At 41.7% G+C, this 20,752-nt stretch overlaps 1 protein-coding gene across 5 annotated transcripts in view; it reads right to left on the bottom strand.

The window, feature by feature from the left end:
- Positions 1-257: 257 nt before the first annotated feature.
- ARHGAP1 (Rho GTPase activating protein 1) overlaps positions 258-20,752 on the bottom strand; it is a 31,973-nt gene continuing 11,478 nt past the window's right edge. For 3 of the 5 annotated variants that reach the window (XM_083751784.1, XM_083751786.1, XM_083751785.1), the window contains exons 4-13: positions 9,278-9,365; positions 8,826-8,957; positions 8,636-8,722; positions 7,382-7,480; positions 6,636-6,743; positions 6,321-6,397; positions 5,856-5,933; positions 5,148-5,276; positions 4,603-4,706; positions 258-4,002 (exon numbers count right to left, since the gene is read on the bottom strand). In XM_083751784.1, coding sequence (XP_083607910.1) covers positions 3,823-4,002; positions 4,603-4,706; positions 5,148-5,276; positions 5,856-5,933; positions 6,321-6,397; positions 6,636-6,743; positions 7,382-7,480; positions 8,636-8,722; positions 8,826-8,957; positions 9,278-9,365 — 1,082 coding nt within the window. In that variant the 3' untranslated portion in view covers positions 258-3,822. Of the gene's footprint in view, positions 4,003-4,602; positions 4,707-5,147; positions 5,277-5,855; positions 5,934-6,320; positions 6,398-6,635; positions 6,744-7,381; positions 7,481-8,635; positions 8,723-8,825; positions 8,958-9,277; positions 9,366-15,179; positions 15,210-20,752 lie in introns of all 5 variants that reach the window. The other 2 variants (XM_083751782.1, XM_083751783.1) reach the window with 1 other exon arrangement.

The following is a 20,752-nucleotide window of genomic DNA, read 5'->3' as shown; positions in this document are numbered from 1 at the left end:
CAGACAGCTATGAAGCAAGTAATGTAACAAAGTACAGCCTGAATAAAAGGTGGAAAAGTCCCATGATCAATTTACACCTACCAGACAGTGCTACACTGGGCAAAGGATGAACAAATAACCTTCTCCCTGAAGGGGATTAGATATGCATTTCACCACTTACTGTATTGTTGTATAGGCACCAGGTGGATGATACTAATCAGTCTCTTTTGTTGACTGATTCTAGAACAACACATTGAAGAAAAACACCAAAACTGGTATTGGCTTTGGGTTTTTATTGAAGTACAAAAAGTGCAAACTGTGAAATACAAGATTGGTACCATTAGAAGGAAATAAACATGGGTGTGTAAATTAATGTCACAGTAAAAATAAAAATAAAAAACCCCAGCCCTGCTCCCAATAAACATCAATGAGAACAAAAATGCAAGATAACAGCAACAAAAAGCAAAGCTGTAAACTCTGCATACAGACCCCAGTGGAGAACACGCAACCAGGGGTCACTTGGCCATCAAAGACCTCTGCTGAGTCAGCAAAGAGACTTGCCATAAGGCAAAGGTGGAAAACCGGCGGCCTTCCAGATGTTGCTGGATTACAATTCCCATCACCCCCGAAAACTGGCCAGGCTGGCTATGGCTAATGGGCACTGGAGTCCAACATCTGGAGGACCACAGGTTCCCCACTCCTACCACAAGGCATCCAATTAGCTTCAGCATAAGCAGCAGCACCCATAAGCTGTTCTCAATACAGATACATGACTGACTGCTAGAGGTGAGAGCACAGAGTGTATTCAGGGGGTACCAAGACACTGATGGGCTTTATTAGGCAAGCAAAGGATACAATAGAGATGGAGCGCTCCACCGACAGAAGCACTGTGGCCAATATCTAACATGGAAGCTACATGACAAGGAGGCAGCCAAGCTGGTGTAGCACTGGAAGTTTGCAGGAGGACAGAAAACAATGTGCAGCCATGGCGATCTAACCAGCTCTTGGCCTCTATTACAAGAGGAGCATGGAAGGACATAATTGGCCCTTTGAGATGCTGGTCTTCTAGTAATTCCAACCACTTGCTTGGATGCCTACCATCCTAATTCAGACAGCACACATGACAGCCATCAAAAAAAGGGAAGGGGAAGGAAGTTCAGAGTTAACTGGCCAAAGATGCAAACTTAATTCGTAGGGTGCAGTCAGGCCTAGCATGCAGCTCCACCAATCGCCCACAATGGTAAGAGATTTGAAAATGGGAAAAAAAATGGTGAGGGGAGAGGGCAATGAGGCAAAGCAGACATTGCTGCCATGTATGTACTCCACGTGTCCTGGAAGCTCCCACAAAGTAGGGAAAGCAACAGAGCTATTTTACACTGGCATACTTGCAGGGCTTTGTGAGTGCACTTTTAACTGTGTGCAGTAGCTAGCAATACAAAGATTTGCAATGTGTTTGGGGGTGGGGGAAATCACACACGCACACAAATTGGGAATCTGTGGACTTCATAAAAGTGTTACTGGGCAGCTATGACAGCACTTTCTCCCTCCTGCCTGAACTTGCTCCTAATCCTAAAAGAAGATGAGGAATTAATGTTACAGTGCAGTGGCTGAACCTGCAGCCTTGTGTCCTAAAGTGCCTGGGCCTTCCATTTCTGAGGCAATGATTTCCATGGAAACCAGCTGCTTCTCCTTCCAACCTGGGAACTTTGAACAGGAGCGAGCAAGTTAACCATGCTAAACTATTCTATACAAGAGATACTAGAAGGCAAAAAGCCATTCACTTGTTAGTGTTCTTGGTGAAAGCCTCTCCGTGTCTCAGCTAAACAGAAAAATCAATGTTCCCAACTGCTGTGTTGTTCCAAATTTCGAATTAAGTTTATATGTTACCAGACTGAACACTTCCTATATGCTGACTGATCCTGTACCTTACGTAGGATGATGAACTTGGACCAACACATTCGTCAGCTCCTCATAATAGTGTCAAGCACTTCAGTTCACCATTTCCAACGATCTGTGACAGATGTGGAATCCAATTCACAGGATCTGGCTGGGCTACGGGCACTGATAATTCACATGCAGATTTTAGTGCTCGCTTTGTCACTTTAAAACCATAGCACAGGCCTTCTTTTATTCAATTTTAAACAGTAGCCTACTGTGCATTTACAAAACACACCTTGCCAGCTTCCCTCTAACTGTCTTGTGACAGGAAGCCACAGGTTCTGGGAAGGTGGAGAAAAGCACCTCCAACTTCTCTGTAATCCTGTGAAACTCCAAGCTTGCTATTTTACAGGGCCAACTAATGGGTTGGGGTGTGGACAAAATAGCCTTACGACAGTTGGCAGTAATACATTGTGAAAATGCACTTTTACAACACTATTAAAAAGCAAAAGCTTCTATAGGCTCAGCAGAAAACTGCTATTTTTGAGAGAACACATTTGGCTTAAAACGTATGTGCTTGGGCCAATGGCTTAGCCTAGTCTAGAGTTCAGAATAATTCAGCTTTCTGATCTGAAAGGGGGAACAACTCTATGGAATAACCATACTGCACGGCTGCATAACCTTTCTCAGGTCAGAGAAAAGAGCAGCAATGCTTCCTATCTCCATGTGCCAAGGAAACAAAGGGTCCAGCAGAGCCATTCTGGCATTCTTAAACTGTATTTCAGCTCAACAAGGACACAATGGCAGTGGTCCTTCAGTGAGAAAACTCACCTCCCCTAATTATGGCACAAGATTGCCCAGTAGATTGGGGAGAGGAGGTTTCTGCTTAAGGTTCTTGAGTTTGGCCTCAGTGATCTGTCTTTTGCTTGAGTATGCTCTCATCACAATGGTAAGGCAGCAGCAACCAGAGGCATAGATGTCTGTGCTTCAGTTACAGGAATGGGCAGTGTTTTAATCTGGCCTTTGGCATTTTGAAGAGCTAATACCACCACAGCAGGCACCCCCTGCATGACTCCTACCGTCTGGCAGGGGGGAGAGCAAAACACACACAAAATCATTATTCCCCCCCCCCAAAAAAAATGGAAAACCTTAATGGCAAGGCCAGTTTCGCAGAGACACTCTCTTCAGAAGGGCATTACAAAAAGATAGCGCGGGCTCCACAATATCTGAGGGCACTAACCTTTAAATTATGGCAGGGAAATTGTAACAGCACCTACCACAAGTGCTAGAGTTCCTTGAAATGTACAAATAGCTCTCTATTCAGAAACATGGGCACTTCCAGGGCAAAGCAATCTTCTTTTATTCCCCATGTTTTCCATAGGGCTAGGGGTCAGCTTTTCCATCAAGGGTAGCAAGCTGGTTGTGTTCAGTAGCGGCCGTAGCCTTCCAAAATGGGAATGCTCAGAACTGATTTGGGTGCATGTGGAGAACCAATGTGAGCCAAAGAAGAGAAGTAGAAATAGATTCCTCTCAGCCAAAGGGCCACTGCAGCAACACGTATTAGTCCAGATCACACAGGCACCAAGAGGTAGGGATTCTGCTGGGGTACAAGAAGAGCTACTTGAAGGGAACTGAAGGAATTAAGAGTAATCTGGACACTCCACTTCTAGAGATGGGGAGGCCAGCTTCCCAGCCCACTTGACCACCCCTTCTCTCTCTCTCTCTCTCTCTCTCTCTCTCTCTCTCACGCACATGTGCACACACACACTCTCTCAATACCATCTCCTACTCCTCTTTCACTCATCACCTTATGCTTTTCTAAGCTTGGCCACGGTTCCAAGATAAAGTGGAAAGGAAAAGCGGAGGGGGAAGGAAGGAAGGAAGGAAGGAAGGAAGGAAGGAAGGAAGGAAGGAAGGAAGTGGTCACAGTGGACACATGGTGTGTCAGCACAAACAGGCTCTCAATCAAGCCTCCAGGCTCTGGAAAAGCTCCCTCTGGTTGTCCAGTAGGAATTTGCTGAACATATTGATAGGATTAATGGCTTTGAGGGTAATGGCTGCATCTTTGGCCCACAGCAGGTTTGGGCCAAAAACAACGGCCAGGTTAGTGTTGGTCATCTTGTTGATGTCGCTGTTAGCTGAGACCTATGTAGGAGGGAGGAAGAAAATACTTCACTTTAGAGACAAATATATTTTGATTCTGTCTTCCTAGTTCCTCACCATCTGCCTCTAAAGAGCTCTAGGCTTATACACAAAGGAACATCGAATAGAAAGCATGCATGAAGAGATAACTTGCAGACGAGACACTAAAATGTGGCAGCAATCATTCTTGCTTCTTCACAGGCTGGAAATTTTAGCCTGAAACTGTTTTCTTCTATTGATTAATGGAAATAAAACCTACTTTTGCACCAACTCCTTCTTTAATCATTTAGGCTTCAAGCTTTCAGAGAAAAGCATTAACAGATTACTTAAATGGTGAAACAGATGCTGTAAATCATAGCCTTTTGTGGGGTGTAACAACAACAAGCCCACCCCATTGGCTGTCCCCAGCATCAAGTATCCAGATGTACTCTGCTTCTGAACACACAGGAGCCATTTAGTCACTATAGTTCGCAAATTCACAAGAGAGAAAAGCCTAATTCAGCCTGAAAGCCATTTAAGCCCGTTCCTATCACCGTATCTTGTGGCAGCGAATTTCAGATGTTGCATATATGCTGTGCAAAGAAATGCTTTGAGACAGCTCACCTGCACAAGGAAGGACATCAGTGAACACAGCACTTGGTAATTTTCTTCCGGGAGACTCTGGAGTGTTTTGCGAACAATATCTACACGCTTTTCTTCCTCTACACCTGGAAAGGAAAGCAAGTGGGGCATTTATACCAGCAAGCAAAGTCCTAGCTTTCATGTGGAGAGATGGATTGCAGAGGAAAAGCCCTCAAAAAGTCATACCTTGGATCCCAAACACCTTGCAAGTCAAACGTTTTGACTCCTGAACGCCGCAAATCCGGAAGCGAGTGTTCCGGTTTGTGAATGTTCTTTGGAACCCGAATGTCCGATTGGGCTTCCGCAGCTTCCAATTGGCTGCAGGAGCTTGGAAGTTGAACAGACTTCTGGAATGGATTCCGTTCAACTTCCAAGGTATGACTGTACTAGAATTAGGACTTTTACTATGCTGCCCTGGGAAAGGGTAATACAGCCAATCTGCTGTGAGAGTACAGCACAACTCTTGGTAGAGCGTATTTAGAGGAGTTTTCTGCTTTGGGATCAGGACACTCTTGGTAGCCACTCACTGTAGAAACTGACGACGTCATTGTAGAGACCATAGGTGAGGAGAGGCTCAGGCAGCTCCCGCAAGAAGGTCTTGAGAATCACAGCCGGCAGGTGCACGTCCTCATATTGCACAAAGTCCACAGGCAGCCCTGGTAAGAAAGTGGATAGGTTCAAAGCCATAACTAGAGCACCAGGGCTGAACCCCCTCCACCTGGCAGAATAAGGAACTTATCCAAAGACAGGCAGAACTAGAGGCAGAAGCATGGCAGGAGCAGGTAAACACACTGTCAAAAAAAAAAAAAAAAAGGATCAGTGGTACTCAATCCTCCTCCAAAGCAGCAATCATTAGGAGCATTGGAAGAATTGCTTCAAAAATACCAGCAACAGGATTCCAGCAAATATTAGGGAAATGGAGAGACACACACCCCAGAGGATGAAACAGAGGAAACACATTATACATTGATCAAACATAATTGCTGTGGAAGGTTAAGCACCTCCTTTATCCAGGGAGTATAGATTTAGACTGGAATAGGTTTATGTCAAAAGGAATAAACTCCTTGGATTCCAAGCCAAGTTTCAAACAGAGATCTATTCAGAAGTTAAAGCACGTTGTGGGAGGCACAAGTCCAAAGTGCTAAGGGCAGATTTGGGGCCTAGACAAAAAGAATGGTGGAAAGGGGCAGTGGAGTAGCTTAAGCAGACTTGTGGAACCTAATGCAGGCACTTACCCATATTATATTTCTGCTGAACTTCTCTGACTGTCTGGGTGTTTGCTGAACGTCGGAAAATCCCCTCTGTGTTAAGAGCTGGGGACAAAGAGAAACAGAAGAGCAGTGTCTCAGGGAAGACCTACCACACATAACAGCAAGTCTTTCCAATATCACAGGACAAGGACATCCTGAAAGCCACAAGCACAGGGACACTTGCATGGGAACAGCTATGCAGAAGGCACTTGGGGAATTAGGTTAGTAGAATCCCTCAGCTCCCTAGTGTTCAATTTTGCTGTGTCTTTCTGAAGACCAGAATCAAATGGCAAGAAAAATAGTAAGATGGGCAGTGGAAAAAGAATGAGTCTGTGCTAAGGCATCTTAAAAAGGCTAGGCTGATGCAACAGAAGGATGCTGTTGGGAGACAAAGGACAGTGGATGTAGCAACAAGACAAGTCAGAAGAGGGTTCTTCCTAGCTCACTCACCATGCTGCTGCAGATAGGCAATGGTCTCCCTTACCACAAGTGGAATGGGATTCTGATCCAAGCTCTTCTCCCGTAAGCTGTTGAGAAAGGAGAAGCTTAGACTTTTCCTGTCACTTCCCCCAAAGAAACATCTTTGACTCAGACATAATATCCAGTGTATCACTGGCCCTGATCTAGAAAGCTCAAGGCTGGCAAAAGTCAAGCTAACCACAGGTGCCGATTCAAGATGATTGGAAAGCATTTCCAGAACTACCCACAGATAGACTATAGGTATCACTGGTCCACCAAGAAAAGAAAAAAGATGAGGATACTCACTGCTGGAGAGAAACTCCAAACTGTTGGTTTGGCAGAGGTGGGCGTGGTGGGGTTACTTTCTGAGGCACTTGGGGGGGCTTCTGCAGGGATCTCAGATATTCATCATACCTACAGTGAGAGACAGACACAAACATGTATGTATGTATGGAATCATTCTAAACTACACCAAAAAGTGCTAAGCTGGTGTCCAGTGTCCCATTAGCCTGTAAACACAAGCCCAGAGGCCCTGGCACTACGCTAGTTACAAGCTACCTCTTGTAAGAAGTACTTACAAGCTACTTCTGCTACATCAGTAGCGAGGATCCTTTTTTTAGCCCGAAGCCACACTCCCTCTTGGGAAACATTATGAGGGTCACATGACAATAAAGAGCAAGCCATGCAGAGGAGAGAGCCATCTCAGCAGCTCACAACATCATACTGTATGTGCCGACAAGTCAGACTCCCAGTGTCCCTTCGCCACCCCACTCCCTCTCTGCTCACCCTGTTCTCCTCCCTGTTACAGCCTCCTCTACAGAAACAAAAGGTAAGCTAGTAGGCAAAGTGGATAATGATGATGATAATAATAATAATAACAGGTATAAAAGCATAATGAAACATCAAACAATAACAATCTAATCCAATGTAAAAAGTCACAATAACTTTAAAACAAACAACTTATGTCAAACAAAGCAACATTAAACAATCCATCAGAATCTAACAGTAAACAGTAAAATTAAACACCAGCAAATAATTAAACATGCTCTCACTTTAGCACCTGGCTTGGGATACCCAGCTGCTCCAGTTTCACATGCTCCTCCAGGTCACTCAGGTAGTTTGCATAGAAAATCTTCCGTCCAAACTTAAAGCTGCAAGACAGGTGACAAACCAGTAAGAAAGAAATTAGGGTGCAGAGTAGCAGCACTAGTACATCTGTGGGTGGCTTGTAGAGATGAGATGAAGAGGTAAAAATGGTACCGAGAACTGTGAGGCAATGCTTGTGTACCAGTTGCACCACTCTGCAGTTCCCCAACACATAGGCAGGGATTTGTCCATTACTGAAATACCCCAGCTAGGCCTGACAATGTGCTAAAAGGTACTTCTCTGGTGCCTCAACCTGGGGATTTTGCTGACAATACAAGTTATGTCCTTTGTTATTTCCTCCTCATTCTCTGGCAGAGGCCAGGAAATATCTGAAGCAAGTCTGGGCTATTAGCCAACTAAAAGACAACAATGCAAGCAGGGACCTGCATGTCAGGGTCAGTCACTCAGCATAAGTCAGAAACAAAGTTTATCAAACCTAATTCTTCAGTTAGACAGAAAAGAGGAAGCAACAAGCTCCAGTGAAGTACTAATCTGCAGGACAATTTCCACACTCTCAGATAGAGATCAAGAGTATGCAGGAACATGATACCCACTTTCCTCTGACCTCATAGGACTATATAATGCAATTCAAGGCACACACTGAAAGCTTTGGACAGAAAATGGAGGGGTTCTTGCAACTACGACAGGATATAGCTGACATCAGTGAGCAACAGCTGTCTAAAAATGATATGGAATATACAAGATGAGCCATCTATGCATATCCTTGCAATGAACAAACACTCTAGGAGCCCCACATTATAGAAATTAGAGCTTATAAAAATTAGAGCCAATATTTTGTGTACTGACAAGCCACGGAGATGCAAAGTGGGGATCTGAACCTGCAACTGTGAGTCACTTTCTCTCTCAATCTAATCTATCTCATAGAGTTGTTATGAGGATAAAACTGTGGGTAACAATGCATGCTACCCTCAAGCTTCATGGAGGAAGGACATGGATAAAAATGTAAAATTAAATGAAAGGTGTTATCAGATGCTGTCATCACAGTAAGTGTTTACAAATACCCAAGTTACCAGCAACCTACTTAACAAAAAAGTCTCAGGATTCTGATGATAAAACTCCACTTGGAACCTAAGGAAGCCACTCCTCCTCATACCAAAGCGAGTTCCACCACAGAGCAAAGTACCTTTGCACTTTCCTACCTGATCAAGGGCTTGAAGAGAATCAGCAGTGTCTTGATGAACATCGTTGGGTGCACAATGTACAATGCTTTGATGTTCTTCTTGTATCTAATAATGAGAGAAAGATGAGAAGCCAAGCCAACCCTTTCACCCAAAAAAGTTCCCGCACAGCAATTTGACCCTTGCAAAATCCACAGCCACACACACTTACTTGCGGTCAAATTCCCGGTAGGCATCCCGCAGCCAGCTCAGGGATGGCTTGTTCTCACTGGTCAGGCCATGGTGCAAATAGACTAAGGTGTAATCACTCTCAACATACTGGTCCAATGTATACTTCAAATAGCTGAGGAGAGATGGACATACCTAAGCTCCAGAGTTTTAAAAAAAAACGTATTTGCTTCTTTGCCTCCTGCAGTCACAGCATAAGGAAAGTAATATAGGTAACACAGGCACAGAGGTAGTGAATATACAGCCAGAGGGTGGGGTCAGATTGATGAAGGGCACTCCTAACCAAGTGCTTAAGGAATTTTGGCTTATATCTTAGTTGGGGGTTAATTGGTACCCAAATTCATGTAGTCAAAATCATTACAGATTTGAATGATCAGGGGAGAGTCTCAGGTCTAATCTTCACCAAAGCAGGTGGTTCGCTCCAGCAGCACTCACCTCAGCAGTTTCACATGATCAAGCTGATAGCTGGGAGGCATCCGGCAGGCACTGAACAGAATTACTTTCCGCCCATACTTGTCGTCACCTGAGGACAAAAAATGCCACACATCACAGCAGGTTGAAAGACAAAGCATGAAGACACCACAATAGGCAAATAATGGAGCACTGCTTGTGGAGTACTCAACTATTCCAAGGTGATACTAGTGGAAAGTTCAAAGGCTCTGCTTTGTCAAAAAAGATAACAATGCAACATGAAACTTCACCAGTATGGAGAGAAGGCTGCATTTTGAGAGGACCCAAGGGTGAGAAGTGGAATAGAGCAAGGCATGATGAAAAGAAATTATGAGGGGCACATACTCTTGGATCACGAGCAGACAATTTGAAATGATTCTCAAGCAGGAAATAGCCTAAAATACCCCCTGAGGAGCAGAGTATCCACAGGGTTATTCTAGTAAGCATTGCTGAGGTTTATGATTCCAAGGTGGAGAGGGGAGGAAAGACCATACATCCCCCACAAACATTCAGAGAAAAGGTCACTGATCCTTTACAAAGTATTGGCCTTGTCCATCATTTCCCCCCAGTGTATCCACAGTTCCATACCACCTGCTGTCCTTGTAGATAAGGAAAGAACTAGAACACAAACAAAATCAAGGACTGCACAATGACGAATTGGCCTGAAACACTATGGATCAGAAAGCGAATCAGCTGTGAGAAGAAGCCACCAGCAAACTGCAGAAGCACAAGATTTTGTGCTATCAGCCTGGAACAAATACTCTGTAAAATAATCTTTAACTTCTTCCCCAGTCCGAAATGAGGCAGATGACCTAGTAAGTCTGCTTCAGCAGTGTTACAAACTAGGCCTGGGAGTGATATATAGCTCTTGTCACATGAAAGTCCAATAAATGCCTTACCATGGGTTTTTTCTGGTTATTTCGTGACAGTGAAATTACCACTAATGTGAAATTTATGACAACAGTAAAAGCCTTTGCAATAATCTATGGCTGAGAGCAGTAATAATGACATCAGTAGAACAACGCATAAACACAGGTCTTGCCTCTTTGTCTACTTACAATGAGCGGAGCTAAAAGCATTTGATAAGTAAGACAAAATTGTAGAAGGAAGCGGGTCATATTAATGAATGGCCATTAAATGCTCTGGTTGATCATGGACTTCTCACTAGAAGTTACCTCATCAGCAGCTGGTTGCATTTGACAATGTTAGCTCTATTCTAAGAACATTCATGCTACAATAAATTTTGGTCTGAATCACCCTCTCTCAGGATCAATCTCTTCACGCACACAAACCTGTACCCATGAGGAAGAAATTGTGTACCAATGACCATCTCCTATGTGTGCAAAGGTACACATTTCTGCATATGAGGAGGGACTAGATTGTGCCACAAAGCTCTTTGGGGCTTTCAGTATCATAACACTGAAGATGTTAAAAATGTACACCTTCCATGCTGCAAAGTCAGCCACCATCATTTATTACCTTTACCTCACATTTATTACCACTACCAGCCCACTTTATATTTAATCGAGGCTCAGAAGGGAATAGAGTTTTGTTTTTTAAAAAGTAAAATAAAATAAGGAAGATGGCCCCAGGATTCTGTGAGTTCTACATACTCAAAAGAACAAAAAGCATGAAGTCTGTTCAGTACACATACTGGATGGTAAATAAAACTCATTCATGGGTGATAAAGATTTATCTAATTTAGAAGGCAACCCTTTGGTCTTCCCTCTACCCTCAAGTGTCACTTAGCAGCAACCATTCCATTAAGTTACAAATGAGGGAGATGGAAACCAGGACCATTCCATAAACTCTAAGGAACTAGCTCCTTTTGGCTCTTCTTCTCCCTGGACCCTTGCTATCCCAGTTGGTCTTCATAATAGCTTTGTAACTTTACAATCTGGTGCCAGACTTTACATGTTTTCCTCTTCCTTACTTATCACTTTCTCTCTCCCTTTCTCTGTGTTTTTAAGAAAGTAAGCAGGGACAGTCTTGTTTTTATTGATCTCTAGGGTAAGCTGCTCTACTAGCTTTTTTTTTTTTTTTTTTACTAAAAAGCAAGGTAGAAAAGCTTTAAATATACCAACTATAACCCATGATCCAAAAAAATCAAATGCCTTCATGAGAGGGAAGTAACTAAAAGTCATAGATACATCTTTTAATGTTTTGCTTCACAGAGCAGAGAAAGTAGGAGTGGCAGTCTCTAGTATGTTGTATATACACAAAAGGAATGACAATCTGCACATCACAGGAACAGAAAGAGTCAACTAAGCTATGTATCTAGTATGCTACTCTACCCACCTAAAACCCTAACCATAATAAGAGATTTCCCTTCATCCTGCCTATTTTCCTCTTCTCATTTGACTTCCTTCAACACATAAACAGAGATTTTGTAGCTATAAAGCTTACTCCACCCCCACCCAAAAAAAATATGCAAACAGCTGCAGCGCGGGAAGTCAAGGACATGCTTAAGGTAGAGGGGGAGCACCAGGTAAATGCCATGGGGATGCAAGGATGATATACCATCACATGAACACATGTGAAGCATGCGAAGGTAGAAGACATTGCAGGACAACATGGCACCCACCAGAGACAGAAAAAAAAGAAGAGCAATGCAGAGGTCATCTGGAACAACCGTACAAAACTACAGCCAGATCACAAGACCAATGTCCAACAGTTTATCCCACGGTTGCCCAAAAATAGAGTACCTAACCAAGGGACTTCCAAACAGCTTCCCATATATTCAATGGCCACAAACTGTGTGTACGCACATCCAGTGTACGCACTGGAGTAGATTGCAGATGCTCCTGGCAGTACATTGAATGGTGTCACAATCTTGTGACCAATGTAGTAAAATGGTGCTCCTATGAGATATTTTGCAGCCTTGCACCCCTTTTTGATGAGAACAAAAATAATTCCCGGTACGCATGATGGTGCAATATACCATGAAAAGAAACCCAATCAGGTTGGAAGAAGAAATGCTCCTGCCCAAAGAAATCTGAGTGGCAAGACCTGAATGGTAGTATCTGTTGACTCTGCAAACCACAGCTGTTCTATTAAGAAATGGAGAATCTTCCTTTGACAAAGACAATGTGAATTTCTGTAATGGAAAATGGGAAAAGAAACTGAATAGATTAATAACTCAGGTGTGGAATTATAGTAGTCACTTTCACCAATGCAACATTTTATGATAATTAGTCCTGTGCAGATGTTTTTGAGAAATTGATTTTTAAAACTTGGCAGTGTATAAATAGAACACAATGCAAGATCAAACTATATTGACATCCACTGCTTTAGAGCAGCATTTTCCAACTGGTGGGTCAGAAAACAACATCAGGCAGATGGGGTATTTAGGATGGATCTCCAAACTGCCACCTGTAAGTGTCAAGAGAAAGGAACACATATAACTATGGTTCCACTTCAAGGTCTTAAAGTTGGAAAAGACTACAACTTCAGGTCAAACCTAGCTCCTCAGGACCTGGACAATTAAAAGCCAGTTTATGGTTACACTTGCCCCACAAGCTTCTGGTTACCTGAAGTAAGTATCCCATATGCAATCTCAAATCAAGTGATGAAGCCTCTTAATAGTCACTGATTCTTTCTAGCTCATCTCCTGATTGTTCTATTTGTTTCTCATAGACTAAGCAAGGCTTGTTTCTACAGGCTTCTACTTCTAGACCAAGCTCTAGGTAAGGTAGCATAACATTCCATTAAATGCAAATATGCACCCTAAGACTATTCTTATATGACACAACTAGATAGAGTCCCATCAGTCCATGCAGGGAGCATTCAGCATGCACCCAACAGTAAACAATTATTCAGCCACCTTTGTCCCAAACAGGTTAGCTGTAATTATCATAAAAGCTCCTGCTTAAATCTGAAATAAAGCCCCTGCTGGTGTTGAACCGTAAAACATTGTATGCACTAGAAATTGCACTGCACAGTTGTGGTGTGTGGCCCTGTTGTTACCAGGTACAGCTGCAAAGCTAACAATGACAACAACTTCTACAAGACTATCTTCAAATAAACTAAAGCACTTCCATGTTGTGCATTATCTAGAAAAATGTCCAGGCCATTTGAAATTTGAGCAACAAGTCCAAAGTGTGATAAACTTCAGGAACACTATGAAACAATAACCCATGTGTCAAGTTTCTATGCAAATCAAATGAGAAAAGGTATTTTTTTATGACCTGATTAATGCCTCAGGTGTGGAATTACAGTACTCATCTGCACATGGCAGCCCATTTAATTAGAAATGTTCTGCTATTGCAGTAAAAAGTGTAAAATACCCTAGGTTATAACACAGCACCATTTTATAATTCACACAGACACACACATACACACTGACATTCTCGCCATCTAGGAAAACATGTCCACGTCACATTGTTGGACGTGCAGCAGTTCTTTTATTCCTCTGAAAATACTCTGGTTAACAACCGCACTTCCCATAGCAGGGATTCTTTCCATGTAGCGGGGGGAAATACATCTAAATTAACCTAAGTGAGTAAGGAAACAACAGATTGTTTAAAAAGCCTCAGAGAAGTTCTCAGAATGCAGAATGTGGAGAACTGCATGTTGCAAATAACACAGTGAGTTGTCACATCTCTTGATTAAACAGGAAGTCTACGGCTGCTCCTTTTCCTGCACTATCAAGTTGATGACATGACCCTTAAAGTGATCGGGGAAATGGCTTGAGACATAACGCAGGCAAAGAAATGAAAGCAATGGTGGTATAGTTAAGAGCCAGCACCTCTTTGTCTAGGGCATTTATATTTCTGAAGGTACAAAACAGTCTTGTCATCATAAACAAGGCTGAAAAAATTCAGGGTTCTTGGCAGTTCAAGGTGCTTCCTCTACACCACTTCTGTGATCAAAGTGACCTTCACAGAGCTTCTAGATATATGCAGAGATGCCTGAGGAAGCCAAAAGTCAATGGCTACATTTAGAGATGGAGAACAGGGGCATTTTTCAGCCACAACTCAGTTTCAGCACCTCTCAGGTTGCCATTATAAGAGAACGAGGGACGTGTTCATGATGAGTTCTGGCACCTCTTCTTCTAGAAAAATAGCACAGTGGAGAACTGACACTAGTCAGTGTTTCAAAGTAACCATCTACTTGCATCTAAAATGGTGGAGAAATGATTAGCATAGAATCAGAGACATGATCTGCAGATACAGCAGGCCAGTGACCACTTGCAAGAAGAGATGATGAAGAATGGAAGACCTACTACGGAATAAACAGAGAATGGCAGGCAAATGTACTTGCATAGGCTGTTCAGCAAACAATGGGTTCAGCCTACCGCTGGGTCACAGGGGATAATGAAGGCCAAGTTCTGCCAAAGATTTGTGTCTGAATGATGCCACAGTGGGAATAAAGCAACAACAGCTCCATCCTGCATAGATTCCAAATAAGATAAATCACACTTCACTGTCATGCAATATCCTGCAAACTCGTAGCTGCAGAAGAAATCACCCGCAAAAGATTTCCGATTGGGAAAGTTAGCAGTAATGACTGCCTGGGAGACATGTCCTGATGGATAGTACACCCATCACCATTCAAGAAAAAAAGAAGGCAGGGTGAAGCATCAAATGAGAACTGCGGCACCCAAAGTGAAGACCGCAAGCTGAAGTCCACACAGAGCTCTGCCAGGGAATTTCCAAGCCACATATTCAGTTTGGAAAGCTACCAAGATGGCTATACCACCAGCTTAGAGAAGCATGGCTGCAATCTACTTGACATAATGCACATCAAGTACAACTTTGAGCTTCTGGGATGCCACCCTCAGCTTTGCAGAATTTGGGCTCCCCTGAGATAACCCAGCCACAGGCCACAGTCATGCTAAAGAATGCCACATTCTTTAAATGCCAATGACACCAGGTATTCCACCTACCTGGCTGGACCCCATCAAGTGCACCCTGCCCTGGAGGAACAGAAACAAAGTTACATTATACCATAATAACCAAAGTCCTTTAACCAGAATAATCTTAAGGACTGAGCTGAAAGGGCTGGACAGAAAAGTTCCAACACACACACACACACACACACACACACAGTTGCATACACTCACAACTACAACAAGCTCAAAAACATGATTACCTAGTTGTTAACTAGATAAAACTAGAAGCTGATTTTCCCCCTCCTCCCTTTCTAGACTCTGCTACAATCTGGATGAACTATTGCTTTTTTATATGTCAGGTTTCACATACAAGGTATGCATGAAAAGGTAAACAATAGCTTTTTCATACTACCAGACATTTAAACAACAGGATATTGCTAATACTGAAAAGTCAGTGAACCCATTTTCAGTTACAAAACTGAATGTTCCCATGTCCATTTCAAGGTCCTTAATATTGGTCCTGATATATAGAAAATAGAAAATAGAATGCTCTAGGATTTAAGAACTCAGATCCACCACCTGTCCCACTCCTCTTTCACACAAGTTTTGAGACCCAAGAGTAGCCAGTCACAGGGGAGTTTAAGAAATAACTTCAGTTCCTAACACTTCTGGAATCAAGGACTGCTTCTTGCTTGGCAGAACTAAAAAAAAACAAAACAATAATTCAGGAAATCAAATCCCTCATTACTTGGTCAATACCTCTGAAAAGCCAGCAAACATAGAGAGGCAGAAGCAGGAAGAGAAGTTCCTGTAGATTACAGGAAAATAAGCATGCTCCATTTGAGGCAAAAGGATGTACATCGCCAAAGGACAGCCCTAGGCCAGATCCTAGAGCAACGATGCTGAACCTGGGTCCTTCAGATGTTGTTGGGACTACAACCCCAATCATCCCTGATCATTGGCCATGCTGGCCAGGACTGATGGGTGATGTAGACCAACAACATTTAGAGAGCCAAAGGTTCCCTATCCTTTACCTAGAGTGTCTCAAAGTCCCACTACAACACATAGGCACATGCTCAATGGCAGTCTCCCAGTTTTAAAAATGCTGCTGCAAAAACACAGAAAGAAAGCCTTAAGAGGCTTTCCCCAAATCAATCACTGGAGTACAGCATGTTAATTGCTCATCAGACACTGAAATAATTGAATTCAAAAGTATTAACAATCATTTCCAATAATTCAGCCTAAAGCAGAATCAAACAAAGAAAGGAAACCAAAAGATTTACTAATCAATGCTCCCCATCACAAGTTATTCCAGCAACTTTCATACTTCTAGACTCCAGAGAACCCCAGAATTGTCAAGGTATATCAAGGGCCCCAAGGCCACAGTAATAAAAGATAGGCGTCCCAAAGGTTAAATTCAGAATAGCCTATGGCATGTAATCTGCATGATCACTTGGGATAAGGACATGGCATTTCCATTGTCTTTGAAACCAAAGTTACAACACTGCCTAGTATCAGAAATGACCACATTTCCCCAAAGTTCAGGTTGCGTCTCTGCCTCAGACAACCATCCCTAGTTCAACAAGGAAGTTGCATATCTACCTAGACTAGCCTAATATTTAGCTACAGCTACAACTCCCATCATTTGTGACCACAGGCATTGTTGGCTGTGGTGGGAGTCCAACAACATCTGAAAGGGCACAAGTTAGAGGATTAAAAAGAGCCTCCTGCTTCCATTGTGCAAGCTATCAATCAGTAGCAGCAGTGGTTCAGGTTGTCACCTGGAGATAGAAGAAACAAAATCAGCCTTGAAATGCCTTCAAGACACTGATAGCTGCCAACAGATACAGCATCTAGTCAAACTATTTCTTTGCAGTCATTTTGTTTAGTTGTGCTTTTTTAATTTATTTATTTTTTGCAAAAAGTGGACAAATTAACTTTTCCTAATTAGGACAAGAACTCTGAACAGGGAATTTCAGTAAATGGAGGCTATTGGCAGTATATAAAATCCCACACAACCCTTGCCGATGTGCCTCTATTGTAAGTATAGTAATAAAGAGCCTACACATTTATGTGTATTTAAAGCTTTTACTTTCTGAGATGATTCTCTAAATACTGAGTATACTAGTGGTGCTAGAAATGCATCTATGCAATCCACATTTTAAAGATATATAGCTATTAGTTAAATTCCAGCTTGCTCTTCACTCACACTGCAACTCCACCCACAAGCCTAATTGGCACTGAAAATTCACAGAACCATGTTGAGAGCTAAGGGAGCCCACAGTGAAGAGATTTTTTCCATCATTCAATATGTCAGAAGCCAACACAGTATAGCGCTCTGGGTGATAGATGTTAGAGGAATCTAAGGCATGTGGTTGCCAGTTAAAAAAATATGAAGTGAAATGAATCTTCAGTAATACATAGTCCTACAGGGGAAAGCACTTCAAAATACATCTATACGAACAAAGAAATAACTAATGTTATCAATAGTGGAAAAGGATATGTCAGTTGTTAGGGAATTCTTTACTTATCAAAGTATATGAATGTGCAATACTGCCAGAGCTGGGCATGATGTTAGTGAAGCTCATTCAATTGGCTGAAATCCTGGAATGTCAGCAATAGAGCTATTATTATACATTTGAATACAATGCGTATCAGAAAATATCTTGTTTGAACTCATCTAGTCACTTAACACTGGGGATCTTTGTTTGATTAAATTGTTTAATGTCAATTCACCATCCCAGGGAATAGAAAGATATCCTCAATGTATCTGCAATGGGAGGAGAGAACTATCCCATCCTGAGGACTTCTCAGGTCACACACTGAAAATCAAAACTAAGTTCAAAAACTGTTAAGATGTGTTTTGTCTCAGAGGAAATAACCATTCCTTGAACTATCCTGAGCAGCCAGAATGTCTGGAGGAGAGAAACTCCAGAGAATTCAGTAATTTTAGAGCCCAAAACAAACATTACTACCAAGAAGGGAGGAGATGAACTCCACACAGATGTTAGTAAAATGTAAGTAAAAGCGTAAGTAAAAGCTAAGCACAGCTCCTACTTCTTCCAGATCATTTGCCATTTCAATTTCTTCCCTTTTCTAACGACCAATTGCTTGCTATAAATTAACCAGTCTTCACTTCTATATTGCACTGGTTGGCAGTAGCTATCAATGTGCATAAGGAATAATGGTCTGTATAGCCAAGAGGATGTACTGTTGCGATACCTGGCATAATGGTCAATAGCAAAAGCTGGTGATAAATAAACTCCCAGCATTTATTCCTGCCTCCAGTTTCTGAACAGCACTGCCAGCAATCTGCCAGCAATCATTTACACAGCAAATTTCCTCTTTGCAGGAAACCAAGTTTGCTAAAATCAGTAACTGAACTGCAGACAATGTAAGTAAAGCAGCCATACAGGACAACCCAGGAATGTCAGTGAAATGTAAGGAAAAAAGAATGACCTAGTACTGAGCCTAGTACCAAAAGGGTACTGCAACTGATTTATGAGTTTGGTCGGGTGGCGGGATTTAAACTTAATAAGCAAAAAACCAAGGTTTTGGGGGGGGAAATGACCTCTTTAGAATCAGAAAGGTTTCAGAAAGAGACAGAATTAAATGTGGATAAAAAAGTAAAATACCTAGGGGTAAACATAACAGCGAAGAACATGAATTTATTTAAAGATAACTATGAAAAATGTTGGTCTGAAATTAAAAGGGATCTAGAAGTCTGGTCAAGATTGAAACTTTCCTTGTCAGGACGTATTGCTGCTATTAAGATGAATGTATTGCCAAAAATGTTGTTCTTGTTTCAAACTTTGCAGATTGTGGACAAAATGGGGTGTTTTGAGAAGTGGCAGAGAGATATTTCTAAATTTGTCTGGCAGGGCAAAAAGCCCAGAATCAGGTTCAAGATATTAACTGATGCTAAAGAAAGAGGGGGCTTTGCCCTGCCAGACTTAAAGTTGTATTACGAATCAGCAGCTTTCTGCTGGTTGAAAGATTGGCTACTTCTTGAAAACACCGATGTTTTAGATTTGGAAGGATTTAACAATGCTTTTGGTTGGCATGCATATCTGTGGTATGACAAGGTTAAAATACATAAGGCTTTCAAGAACCATGTTGTCAGAAAAGCAGTCTTCAATGTCTGGTTAAAATATAAAGATTTATTGGAAAAGAAGACCCCAAGGTGGTTATCACCAATGGAGGCTAAGGCCCCGAAAAGACTCAATATGGAGGCCAAATGGCCAAAATATTGGGAAATAATAGAAAAAGATGGAGACAATTGGAGGTTGCAGAGTTTGGAGAAATTAAAGGGGGAAGTGCGAGATTGGTTACATTACGCTCAGATTAAAGAAGCTTTTAAGTCAGATAAAAAGTTAGGATTCCAGGTGGAAAAATCAAAGCTAGAAACAGAACTGTTAGAACCCAGCTCTAAGTTACTTTCAAGAATGTATAACTTGCTGCTAAAATGGAATACACAGGATGAAACGGTCAAATCAGCTATGATAAAATGGGCACAGGACATAGGGCGCAACATTATGTTCGCGGACTGGGAAAAGTTATGGACCACAGGTTTGAGATTTACGGCATGTAATGCCTTGAAAGAAAACATTATGAAAATGATATATAGGTGGTACATAACTCCAGTCAAGCTTGCAAAGATATATCATGTGTCTGACAATAAATGTTGGAAGTGTAAAGAAGCTGAAGGAACATTCTTTCACCTCTGGTGGACTTGCCCTAGAGTGAAGGCTTTCTGGGAAATGATATATAATGAGCTGAAAAAGGTATTTAAGTATACCTTCCCTAAGAAACCAGAGGCCTTTCTTTTGGGCATTGTCGGCCAGAGTGTGCAAAAGAAGGATCGAACCTTTTTTATGTATGCTACAACAGCAGCAAGGATACTCATCGCCAAAAGCTGGAAAACTCAAGATTTGCCCACACTGGAAGAATGGCAGATGCAACTGATGGACTATATGGAACTGGCGGAGATGACTAGCAGAATCCGAGATCTGGGAGAAGAACTGGTGGAGGAGGAATGGAAGAAATTTAAGGACTATCTACAAAAATATTGTAAATTGTATGAATGTTAAGAAAGATGCAAGATTAGCAATAGAATGGCTCCAACAAATTAGTTACAAGGAATACAAATCTAATTGTAATTGAAAGAAAAGACAAATTTTGGATAAATTGTTATAACTAAGTCTCCAAAAGAGTGATTTAAATTTTAAAATCTGAGATTTAAGATTGGAAAAATATATTATATGAATTGAAACAAGTTAATAATTTGCTAGTAAAATTTATGAGTTTAGGATGCAGGAACAAGAGATGTGAGGAAGTCCAAAGATGAGAATGAAATGTGGATATTGGAAAATACTATGTTATTATGTATGTTTTTTATTGTGTAAACAAAAACTTAATAAATATTATTATAAAAAAAGAAATGTAAGGAAAAAAGAAAAAAGAAAAATACGGAAGGCAAATGGGTCACATATCAGCAATTAGTAAAAGAAGATCAAGGCCAATTAAGGTTAAGATCTTATGAAGAACTTGGCCAATATTGTAATACATGGCTACAATATTATCAAATTGATCACCTATTCAGGCAGGATAAGATTATCGGATTTGGC

This window comes from Podarcis gaigeae (assembly GCF_964106915.1).
Source record: "Podarcis gaigeae genome assembly, chromosome: 1".
Classification (NCBI taxonomy): Eukaryota; Metazoa; Chordata; class Lepidosauria; order Squamata; family Lacertidae; genus Podarcis; species Podarcis gaigeae.
This window is presented reverse-complemented; position numbering and strand designations above follow the sequence as displayed.